This window comes from Acomys russatus, chromosome 7 (assembly GCF_903995435.1).
Source record: "Acomys russatus chromosome 7, mAcoRus1.1, whole genome shotgun sequence".
Taxonomy (NCBI): Eukaryota; Metazoa; Chordata; class Mammalia; order Rodentia; family Muridae; genus Acomys; species Acomys russatus.
Genome location: NC_067143.1, coordinates 6,670,977 through 6,683,458, shown reverse-complemented (window position 1 = coordinate 6,683,458; position 12,482 = coordinate 6,670,977). Strand labels below are relative to the sequence as shown.

The 12,482-nt window shown below is 48.6% G+C and overlaps 1 protein-coding gene across 1 annotated transcript in view; it reads left to right on the top strand.

Moving 5' to 3' along the window:
* Positions 1 to 12,482, top strand: part of Sergef (secretion regulating guanine nucleotide exchange factor) — a 212,949-nt gene that overhangs the window by 16,375 nt on the left and 184,092 nt on the right. The window contains 3 exon segments of the mRNA XM_051148598.1: positions 3,441 to 3,554; positions 6,183 to 6,245; positions 10,626 to 10,784. Of these exon segments, the coding sequence (XP_051004555.1) occupies positions 3,441 to 3,554; positions 6,183 to 6,245; positions 10,626 to 10,784 (336 nt within the window).

Genomic DNA, 12,482 nt, shown 5'->3' with positions numbered 1-12,482 from the left:
AGACAGTGTAGACTCTGCAGTGAACTGTGTGGCCTTCCCACTGGATTTTATTGTTCGTTGGTTGAAAAGCTTCACGTGAGCTGTCTTCTTTACATGAGTGGGCAGAGGGACCAGCAGCATGTTTGGGGGACATGGAGGGCAGGTGCCATTAAAGTAAATAGGACTCTGGCCCTGGCTCGAGCATCCTAAAGTTTAGAAAACAACTGACTGTACATAGAGAGTTCCTTTTAAAATAAGGAGTAAGTTCGGATAGGGGTCAGTACATACTATGCTTGTCTCAAAAGCCTGCGGGTCTGAGTTCAAATCTCCAGAACAGCAGTGGTGAGGAGAAAAGTGGAGACAGGCACATCCCCAGAGCTTGCTGGCCAGCTAGCCCAGCCTGCTTGAGGAAGTTCCAGACCAATGAGAAACCTTATCTCAGCTAAAAATGGAGGACATTTGAGGAACATCACCAAGGCGGAACTCTGGCTTCTACGTGCACTTGCACACATGAACATACATGTGATGCCGGAGCATGTCCTGGGGAGAGAAAGGGAGAGAGAAGCTAGGGTGTCCTCAGAGGAGAGAAGTTAGGAACGGGAGGAGTCAGCAACTCAGGGATGGGTGGGAGATGGTCCTCCCTCGGTGTCTTCCATTTTCCACTCCTGCTCTTGCTCCTCGCGGACTGTGTCTCAGTGTTCAGCTCCTGTGGCTGCCAAGTCACAAAAACAAAACAAAACAAACAAACAAAACAAAAAACCCCCACCCCCACGAGTTCTTATTCTGGCTTTCCTCAGTGGTAGCACCTCGCAGGGTTGATGGTGCTGCAGCTTGACTGGGATTTGATGCTGGTACAGTGAGGGAGCAGAGGAAGTGCATCACCACAAGGTCTCTCCTGCTGGTGTGGATGGCCGTGCTCACTTCCTGCTGCTCCCAGCCCCTTCTCAGCTCTTGGCAACCACTCCTGTTTCCTATGTCTGTAATGTCCCTTCTGAAATGTTTTCAGATGCTCCTGGATGGTACGTAACCTTTCGGGGCTGGCTTTCCTTCACAGTGTAATTCCCTGGAGATCTGTCGTAGCTGTGTGTATCCACGACTGATTCCTTTTAGCAATGAGAAATATGGTATGGATGTGGTCCCGGAGTAGCCTGCTAGAGCTGTGCTAACAAAATACTACAGCCCAAACGGCTTAAACAACATACGTTTATTGTCTCATTGTTCTAGAGGCTAAAAGCCCAGGTGAGCACCATTAGCACTGCTTTCTGGTGGCAATGGTTTCTTGGCTTATAGATGGCTTCTCTGTGCATCTGTGTAGAGAGAGCTCTCTCCTGGCTCTTCCATAAAGATTCTGGTCCTACTGGACTAACCCCACTTCTCATAGGTACCAGTAAGCTTTCCTCACCTCTGTAACAGGCTCTGTTTCTGAACAAAGCCACACTGGAAATGAGGAATTCCGCACGTGGATGTTGTGGGGTGGTGCACAGTTCCGTCTGTAGCAGCCAGTTAGTTTAACTAGTTACTTGGTGAGGAATATCTAAATACTCCCCCCCCCCCCCACACCTCCTGTGAAATAGTATGAACCTTAAAAAGTACAGAGCTGCTGACAGGCTCTTCCATAGAGAACATGATGCTGAGTGGTCTAAACCAGCCATAGAAAGGACAAATGCTGGGGTTCCTTCATATGGGTGGTCACAAGTAGGGACAGTAGAATGGCAGCCCCAGGGCAGGGGGCCAGGGATGGGGAATCACGTGGCACAGTCAGGCATGAAGATGAAGCCATTTTGGAGCTGGAAGAGTAACTGTTGCACACCGTGGTGACTGTGTGGTGTTCCTGCGTTAGACACTTAAAGTGCTAAAGGTGATACATTTTACACTGTGCGTATTTTACAGTAAAATATTTCAGAGAGGGGCCGGGGAGACCACTCATTGGTTAAGAGAACTGGCTGCTCTCGCAGAAGACCCCACATGGTGGCGTATAGCTGTCTGTAGCTCCAGCTCCAGGGGAGACGATGTTCTCTTCTGACCCCTGTAGGCACCAGACACACATGTGGTCATACCAGCAGGCCAGACACTCACACACATCAAGTAAAACCAAACATCTGGGAACATCTCAAAGGGAAAAACACAATCTATTGAGACACGGTGGACAAGTCAACCGGCTGTTGTATGCAGACCTAACTCAGGTCCTGAGTAAGAACCCTCACAAAACCATCGTTTTGAGGTAGTCGGGGAAGCCTCTTCCGTTACAGTTTATCTACGATGGACGTTGTTGCCTTGGTCTATGGCACCCCTGGGCTGGGCTGCACTGTTCTCAGTGGTCACAGCTGCTGCTTCATGAAGCTGGCTGGAGATTGGTCCAGAGGAGCAGGCCTTGACGTTTGGTGTTAGCCGGTGCATCCGCATTGTGCACATCTCGCTATTTGCCACACGCATAGGCTTTTATCTGTGCACGTCTTCAGGGTTTGGGATGCAGATGCATAGATTCAAGCGGGCGTCCTCCTGAAATAATGACTGCCGCACCGTCTTGTAATCACAACTACACGTGGATGTGACCATGGAGAATGTGACTTTGCTTTGGTGGGGTAGAAAGGCACTATCTCGGGTGTCAGATGAACCTCAGAGTTTCCTCTGCTACAAATTCCCCATGGGACTGTGGCTAAATCGCAGCCTGTAGCTGGTGCTTGCTAGTTTGTGGGATCCTTTTTCTTTCACTCTTCCTCACCCTTTTAACTCCTTAACACTAGATGGGAGAGAAGGAAGGATGCAGGGGGAAGGGGATGACTAACACTGCTTCCTGTTGATTCGGGGCGTTGAGTTCCTGGGGGCAAGTTTGATCTTCACTGGCGGGATATCTAATTTCTTCTTGTTTCTTCGTAAACAATTACTTGACAAACCACAACCAACAGCATCCGACCACCAACCAGCCAACACCCACCCACCCCTATCGGTGGCCCTAGCATTTAGATAGCCTCTGAAAAGTTCCCAGAATTCCAAATGTCACACACTTGCAGAAAGCCATCTGCAGCTGGCAAAACAAAAACAAAAAACAAAACAAACAAAAAACAAAAACAAACAAACAAACAAACAAAAAAACCACACCCGTGCTACAGCATATGGGAAATGCGAGGTGTGGACTTGACGGAAGATTCTTTTCAGGTTAGCCAGGAACAAGGTGGCATTCCAGGGGCGTGGCTGTGGGGCAGTGCCTGGGACTTGTAGAGGAAGTTTTACTACACTGGAATTTTCTCTCGTGGCCTTAGACTGTCCCAAAGACTGATTTGTGTTTGGCTTGACGGTAACCCCTGCGGCTGGTTCACGGGCCCCTTGAAGCAGCTGAGCTCCTGTGTAGGGCTCACATTGGCTGAGAGTGAGCTGGGAAATTCCACAGCAGTGAGGGACAAATGGCAGTCCCCTCTAATCCTGACGTACATTTTCTCTTTTCCCTCTGCTCCGCTGGGAAGCGAGTGGCGGTGTGTTCCAGTGGGGCACTGGCTTGGCATCTTCTGCACGGCGCTTGTGTCCTGGGCAGACTCTCCCATTGTTTTTGACGGCAAAGGAACCTAGCAAAGTGACAGGTGAGTTTCTTATTTCTTCATGGTTTTTGGTTTCTCTTTCTGAGAAAGTAAATAGACCTTCAGAGTGGAGTTTCCCTCCCTCCCTCTCTCTCTCTCTGTCTCAGTATTTTTCTAAACACTTTATTTTGTATGGGTGATTTGCCTGCATGTGTGTCTGTGTATCATTTGCATGTCAGATGCCCAGGGAGGTCCAAAGAGGGTGTTACATCCCCAAGCACTGGGATTATATATGGTTGTGAGCTGCCATGTGGGTGCTGAGAATCAAACCCAGGAGCGGTTGCCCCAGCTTTAAGCTTTTGGTATTTCTTGATCTTTCTCTCTCTGTTGGTTGGATGTCAGGCTTTTTGTGATTTTTGCGGCCGCTACTGCCGCAAAAAAGGCACCATTTTGCCACCAGTCTGGGACCTATTGAGCGATAGATGCCAGGCAGGTAGGTGGAGATGGAGAAGGAAGCTCCAGAATGGGTCCTAGATGCTTGGAAGGTCTGGTGTAGGAGTGTGGAAACAGTATGCTCTAATATAGTGAGTCTGCACGTTCTGAGTTATAGATGTGAGTTTCCCACAAGGCAACTGGGCAACTGCACAGAGTCCGCCCTGCTGAGTTTCCTGCATGGCCAAGGGGACAGGAATGACCTCTCTGTGCAGGCAGTCACACCCAGAGGGAGGAGTGTGAGCTGTGCCTCCGGCGCCCACTTCCTTCTCCTGTAAGGGAAGCAGAGATGAGGTTGTGGGGAGCAGGCATGGGGTGTCTCCACGTGAAAACACAGTAAGTAGTTTGCACTCTGCCCAGGGGCCTGCTGGTCAGTCACTTGGTCAGTTGGTCAATAGGGTCTGTCCCCTCCTTTCTTTTCTCTTCTTTATCTTCTCCCAGGCCCTCATCGGCTCTCCCTCTCTGTTCCCCACTCTCTTTGTAGGCCTTTCTGTGCTTGTGTCTGGTTCCACATCGCTCTCTTTTCTTTTCTGTAACTTATATTTGGGCCCAGTTCATTGAGGGTTGGCTCTAGGAAATCCTATATTGGAGTTCTCTAAACCACTTTTCCCCACCTTGGAACCAAAGAGAGACCAGAGGATGCTGGGATTGGATGAGGTAAGGATGGGGCACTGCAGTGGTAGTGAGCACAGGAGTGCCAGGGTTACTCTCGTTCTGTTCGTGTATGTGTGTGTATTTATATTTATGTGTTTATGTGTGTACTGTATGCACGTGTGCATGTGCACGCGGTGGTCAGGGGACAGCCTCAGCTCTTGTTCCTCCTCCTAACCCTAGGATCATAAGCATGTGCCAGCACATCTGCCTTCAAAAAGTCTTTAAAATATACATATTTATTTACGTGTGTGTGTGTGTGTGTGTGTGTGTGTGTGTGTGTGTGCGCGCGCGCGTGCGTGTGCTGGAAGTGCCTCTCCTTCCTCTTTCTCTGGAAAAGCTTTGGAGTTTCCTCAAGGTTCAGCTCAGATATGTGGAAAGAGCCATTTTGCATCCAGTGTGAATAGTTACGAGTTTTTCCCTGTGCCAAGGGGAAGAATTGAGCATTGGTGTTCTCTGTATTTTAGTATAGGACCAGTAACTAGAAGACATAAGAAAAAAAAAAAAAAAAAAAAAAAAAAAAAAAAAAAAAACCCAACCCCAAAACAACAAAACAAAACAAAAACCCCAACACTGTTCAATTTAAATTCAAGTTTAAAATTAATTTATTATTAATCAAAATAAAAATTTAAATTAATTAAAAAATAATTTAATTAAATTAAGTTTAAGCAGCCAATTTGGGATCTTCCCGCAACAAAAGCTCAGAGTTGTCTGATGGAGTTTTTTGGTGGTTTCAGTGGCTCATCAGTTTCCTGCCCTCACAGCTCATCGTTTTTTGCATTCTCCCATCTTCGCCTTGCTACCCAGGTGGCCCCATGGCCCAGTGCTCCTTGCTTGGTGTGTGTGGCTGGGAGCGACTGCCTGTTCTTTTCATTCCACAGGGCCCTTGAAGGTGTGAGATGCCCTTCAGCTGGTCAAACAGATGTCTCCAGAAACAATTGCAGCCTAGAGCTGTGCTTTTCTGCAGGCTAGACCACGAATTACCGCAGGCTATGTTGCTGAGGGACATGTAGTTCTGGGAGGTAACGTGCTGGACTTGCAGGACATAAGCAGGCTCACAGAGCCAGGCTGTGTGTCCTGAGGTGGCCTGCTCTGTGGTTCAGTCCTGCACATCATAGAATTTCAAGGTTGGAGTTCTGCTCTCAACCTTCCTCAGCAGTCAGTGCTCGGAAACCCACTCATGCATTTCACGTGTATTTTCTCCTGTCTGTGCTCCTGTTTATATCAGAAATGTGAATTTCCACTCATCTGTCCTGTTCCATCCCAATCTCGCATGGTTGCTCGGGCTTTCCCGCGCCTCTTGTCTGTACCTTTTCCTCTGTGACAGTGAGGGCTGTGGTGCTTTGTCCTCAGTACATGGACTTATTCAAACCCTCTTACATCCCTGTCTCCATCCTGCCAACCATCCCGCCGGTACTGCTGCCCACACTTGCCTGCGCCGGGTGGGTGTCCTCACACGCTCAGGTAAAGCGTGGCCCTAGGGTCCGCTCTTCACGCAACGGGTTCTGGCATAAATGTAGCTCAAAAACAGACACATTTCTTTTCCAGGCCTAGAGGATTCTACAGCAGTGTGTGCCGTTGCCGGTTCTGACCACTCAGCCTCATTAACAGGTGGGTACCTGCTCCTGAGAGCTGCGTGTGCTATTCAGATGTCTGCGTGTGTGGCCTGGACTGAGGCTGAGACAGCCAGGGGAGGGCAGACATTTTGGAATGGGAGTTTGTACCACTCTTGGTATTCTTTTAGGCAAAATTACTTTCCCTTCTGAGACCATTTTCCCTTCTGCAGAATACTTTATGGGTAGGCACGAGGGCTTAGTGGGATGGTATGTATGAAACGTCTCACATCAAGGTTTGGCTCGTTGCTCGTCCTCTGAGTTTCTTCAGTTATACAGGGTGGAAAAGATTATCTTTCTCTTGGGGGAATTGCGATGGGCAGATCAAGAAACCAACAGTAAATTTATGTGTAGCCATGTCCCGCTCAGTGATGGGGCAATGTCACTGCCTGAACATCAAGGGGATACGGTCCACTGCACACCGAGGCTATGTGACATGGGTACTGTGATGTGGCTCGCTGTTGACTGGAGTGTCAGGGAGCAAGTACGTGACCCTGTAGCATACTGCTCTTCTGTTTTGCTTTGCTTTTGAGACAGAGTTTCTCTCTGCAGCCCAGGCGGGGTTGGAATGCACTATGTAACCCAGGTTGGCCTCAAACTTACTGAGGTTCTCCTGCCTCAGCCTCCTGAGTGCAAGGATTGCCGGTGTGAGTGACCTCGCTAAGGATGCCCATTCCTTTCTTAGTCGTTTCACTGTCTGCTGTGACTTGTCACAGTCTCTTTCTTGCTATAATGCTCTCGCTGTTTATTTTATACTAACCTGTGTTAACCTGCTGCTCTCCGCTTCATGTATTTATCCCCCTGTTTTCTTCGTGCTTGCCTACTCTATTTGCCTATATTTCTCTTCATGTGTCTTTTATCCTTATAGCTTCCCATATAACCTATTTATTTGCCTGTATCTGTATATAACGTTAGTCTACTTTATATATATTTTCTTTTTTTTTTTCTGCTTCACTTCTTCAGTCCTTTTTTTCTCACACTAAATATTCATCTTTTTTTCCCTTTCTTTCTTTCTTTCTTTCTTTCTTTCTTTCTTTCTTTCTTTCTTTCTTTCTTTCTTTCTGAGATAGTATCATGTAGCCCAGGCTGGTCCCAAACACAGTAAGGAGCTGAGGCTGGCCTTGGAATACTTGACTCTTTTGCTTCTGCCTCTCAGGGCTAGCATCACAGGTATGCTCCACCGTGCTTACCTTTAACACTGCAGTTTTCTGACTCTCCATCCCTCCATGCGTCAGTGCCAAGGCAACACAACATAAGTAACACAGTGGCCTTGCCTCCGAGAGCTATGCAACATGTTCTCATGAGGGAAGGCCTCCCCTTTGACGTGGACTGTGCTGCTCCAGCAGGGCAGACTACAGCCAGCACCTCCGAGGGCCTTATCTTCTCAGACCTGTCACAGAGTCAGATGTTTTTCATTTCTAAGCAGTACCCGGGGGACTCTCATGTTTGGTATGCCTGCCCAGCGTTTTGTGTGGAAACTCATGCCTGTACAGGTCTGTAAACTCACAACCTTAGCATGGCCCAGCCGAACTGACTGACAACTAACTGTTAGTGTATACTGAGCTGCCCGTGAACTGTTGGTTAATAGTCCAAAACAACTAACCAGCTGACACAAAAGGCATCGATTTGTAGCCCGAGGTTTCTCTTCAGTTGGCCTTTGGTGGCTGGTGAAAGTGCTGAGCTGACTGGTGGCCCTGCTGACTGGCTCCTGGCCCTACCTTCTCCTCTAGAGACCCTGGGATTGGAGGGCGCAGGTGCCTTGCTCCGCCCACAGCTAGTGCTGGCCCTCCATCCTGTGGGAGTAAGAATAGACTAAGCTTCCTTCTTTTTCTGTCCTAATTGATTTGAGAGGGCTGATGGCATGCAAACCTGGAAATTATCAAATTACCTCCTAATGTCAATTAAAAAAAAAGAACAAAAATATGTGATTGCTAAATGGATTATTTCCTACACGGCCACTTTGACTATGGTGCTTTTTAATGCACAGACTGGATTTTTTTTTTTTTTTTTTGAGCTATAATTTATAGATGATACTCACCCTTTTCAAGTGTCCATTTAATCACTTTCAGTATAGTCACAAAGTGAATTGGTTTTTGATATTTCGGAAGGGAGTTAAAAATTGTCAAGATTAATAGCCCTCTTTTCTCATCTTCCTCTGGCTGTTAACACATTGGATTTTGTTCAGTGTTCTTTAGGCCTCTTCTCTGGAGTCCTTGTAGATTATGTAACCGTTTGGCATTGCGGCAGAATTTAATTTTACCTGCTGATGCAACAGTGTAACTATCCCCATGTGGAAGGCAGTCTGTCTTTCAAAAACATGGTTTGGATATTCTGAGCCATGTAGGCGCTCCTCCGCAGCTCTCCAGTGTCTCCTGGGCTGATGTTGTGTGTGTGTGTGTTGGGGGGAGGGGTGTTGTCTCTGCCCTCCTCCTGTGAGCTTTGCCTTCTGGTGACAGCCTGCTGCAGGTCTTCAACGACCTGTAGGATGTCAGTGATGGAACCTGTGTCACTTAAGCTTCCTCACCTTAGAGATGGCATGGTGTGCTGTGCCTGGGGTCCTTCAGCGAGTGAGTGACAGGGAGAACTTGGAGACTGTTTGGCCTTTGATGAGTTTTGGGGACCATGAGGCCACTGCAGGGCTAGCGGTGCTGTGCACGTGATCAGGTGCTCACCAGGTGAAACAGGCTGTGAGTCCTTGTTAGCCAGGTGATCTTGGAAAGTCATTTAACATTTCCCAGCCTTGATTAGCTTATCTTTTGGCGGCAGTGCTGTATAATAGGATCTGAGCCATCTTCCCACTAGTAAAATGAAAGAGGTAAAATTAATCTTCTTAGGTCATTTTGCTTAGGATGTCCAAAATATTATTTGATATAATAGGAACACCGTTAATGGAGTATGCCTCTGTGTGTGTGTGTGTGTGTGTGTGTGCGCCCTCTCTGTGCAGTCTGTTGGGTACTTTTATGTGGGCCAGCCACACTTAAGGTGTGGCTAGTGCAGGTGTAGGCTGTCACACTGCCAGGAGTAGGGAAGCTCTCAGTGGACTCTGAGGAGCTGCAGGCCACTACCTCACAGGCTGACTGACTTACGGCCTTAGCTTCATTTTGCTCGGTTTTCATCTAAAATTTTCTTTGAACTTGAGCACCTTTTAGACAGGCACCTGCTCTTTGGTTGCCACGGTCACTCTCCAGTCGCTCCAGTCAGCAGTGACGTCAGGTTGTACCTTCTGCCCTTTCAGGCCAGCAGCCCTCCCTTGCCGTATTCAGCTGGTGAAACCAAGGCTTGGAGAGGAAGTGATTTGTCCAAGGTCAATAGCTAGTTAGCAGATCCAGGAATAGCAGCCAGAGTCACTTGACTCTGCGTTTGCTTCCTCCTCCCGTTACATCACCGTGCCAGTCACTTCGGCCTCCATCATGAGATTGCTGTGAGGCCCAGATGAGCTCAGGGGCTGCACAGATGGGCAGTGGTAGCTCATTCTGTTCTGTGGACAGCGACTACAGTGAAATAATCTCCCTTTTAAAAAGGTTGAAGCCAAAATACCACCCATTTTTTTTTTTTTTTTTTTGGCAGTGTCTCCTGTAGTCCAGGCAGGCCTTGAACTGTGTAGCCAAGGGTGACCTTGAACTCTTTAATCCTTCTGCACCTACTTCCAGAGTTCTGGGATTATAAGTATGCCCCACCACACCCAGTTTATGCAGAGCTGGGGACTGTGTATTTGAGGGCAACCCTCTGCAGCTGAGCCACATCCCCAGCCCCCAAATCGGGTATCTTCTAATCTGTCATCTTAAAAGTTTAAGCGTTTCCTTCTAACAAAAGGTAATATAAGCTTTTATTTAAAAATACAGAAAATGGGCCTGCGAGAGGGCTCAGTGAACGAGAGGGCTTACTGTGCAATCACAAGGACCTCAGTTCGAATCTCAGCATCTACATGACAGTGCATCCACCTATAGCCCAGCGTTGTGTAGCATGGAGACTTGGGGATTGTTGTGGCTTCCTGGCCATCAGCCCAGCTCCAGCTCCAGTGGGAGACCCGGCCACCAAGGAGACAGTCGTAGAGCAGGGTATCTGATGTCTCCTTCTAGTTCTCTGCTTGTGGGTGCATGCAGCTTCCTCCACCCCAATGTGTGTCTATTCTATGCCCTCAGGAATGAACACACACACACACACACACACACACACACACACATATACACACACACACACAAAATATGTGTTACCTACACTAGGCCTTGATTATGTACATTTGGCTATGTTCTATGTAAATTTCATATTAGGCATGTCTCCACTAAATGCTGTTGTATAGGCAGGAAACACAGCTGTTTCTTCTGCAGAGTTGTCGCCAGCCCTTCTGGACCTTACCTCCCATTGCCCTCTGTTTCAGACACAGGAGAGCTGTATGTGTGGGGCCGTAACAAGCACGGGCAGCTGGCTTCCCTGGCTGCATTTCTCCTTCTGCCCCGGAGAATAGAAGCACGTTGCTTTCAGGACGAAAAGGTCACTGCTGTCTGGAGTGGCTGGACACACCTGGTTGCTCAGACAGGTGAGGGTGCATCTGGGAGTTCGGGATTGGTAAGAGCAGCTGTCCAGACACTCAGGGGCTAAGTGTCTGGGGCTAAGGACTTGAGGGGTGGGGGTGGGGCTAGGCGGGGTGTGGCGTGACTTTAAGTACTGGGAGATGGAGGAGCTGGCATCTCTTTCTGTTGTCAGCTAGATGTGGCGTCTCCTCTCAGGGTTACAGCTTTGCACCTGGAAATGCTGGGCTGGTGAGCTCATTCTGTTCCTGAGAGTCCTTGAGGTTTTGAGAGGGCATCCGCGACTGCCAATGTGACCCAGAGGTTAGTCCAGGGTACCGGTGAGCCCTTGCCTGATCATGGCTGAAGAGATGGCTTTATTTTCATTTCTGCCTGATCTGAGTTAAAACCACATCAGGAAGTGCTGGTAAATATTTCAAGTTGAGCCGTAGCTGCCGTGACATTCCGATTTAAACTTGGCTTTGGCTCTCACACACTGTGTACATCAATTGAGCCCTCGTGTTTCTTGGAACCACATGCCTGGCAGGTCTGGGCATCTTCACCTTCCCTTCAGTCTCCATCGGTTTTTGTCTGTTCCTGAGGTCAGCTTTCTTGGCTGTTGTATTACTTTCTTCTTGGATTTTGGCTTTTGGCTTTTCGTGGCCTCTCTCACCTCTGCTGTTCAGGAGTCAGGAGTCGCTGCTGATCTGCAGTTCCCCCAACAGTCTGGTATCATGGCAAGGCCTTCTGCACCTCAGGGGTTCTCAGGGATTCTCTGGCTTTGCCGGCCACAAATGGCAAGGTCTGTTTATATGCCCTTAAAGAGCCCCTAGGAGAGGCAGAGCCATATCAGAACTCAGCGCCACTCCAGCGTGAGACAACGCAAGCACAGCGCCAAGTACGGAATGAAAAGTAGCAAGGCAATACGCAGCGGCAGCGCGGCGGTGGCGGCGGGCTGAGTAATTAGGTGTTAACAGGTGGGTGGCTATGGGTGCCTTCACACAGCACACAGCGCAGTGCAGCAAAACACTCTTGCTTGCACACAGGGGCGAGTATGTGTGTAATCGCTGTACCTGGTTAAGTGGCTGACTGTGGAAGGCAGAAGTGGCTCTTTGAAGCCCTGTAGTGGAAGCAGACCTCATGTCGGGCAGGTCCCCCGGCCCTGGGGTGGGAGGTTGGCAGCTGCGTTCTTGACAGCGCTGAGTCACTCCAGATGCTTGGGAGCTCAGCTTTAGGTTTCCACCTCCACTTGAGAGTTTTTTTTTTTTTTTTTTTTTTTTTTTTTTTGTAACGGTTCATCTGTTTAATTAAGCTGCTAATCCAGCTTGCTTGTGTATCTACCTCAACCTGTTCCCTTTTCTCCCAGGTCAAGAATGTTTAAAAGCTGAGGTGTTTGAATATCTGAGTTTATTCTGAATTGGGGGTGGATGGGAAGATCCTGACTCACCACTCCGTGCTCCTTGCAACAGCCATGGCAGCCCTTGCCCTGGCCCCATGTCATTGAGAAGAAGCACCTGGGGTTTCCGTTTAATCAGACTCAGCTGCTGTTAACAATGGGACCAAGTCTTTCTTGCGGGGTCACAACTGGCTCTTCGGTGTGCAAAAAGGAAGTGTCTGACTCTGGCTGCTTCTGGAGCTCCAGTGGGGGTGGGTGGGTGGGCCACAACAGCGCACAGCTGCTTATGTGAAGGCATTTGTTCTGTGACACTGACCCAGAGTGTCGCCAG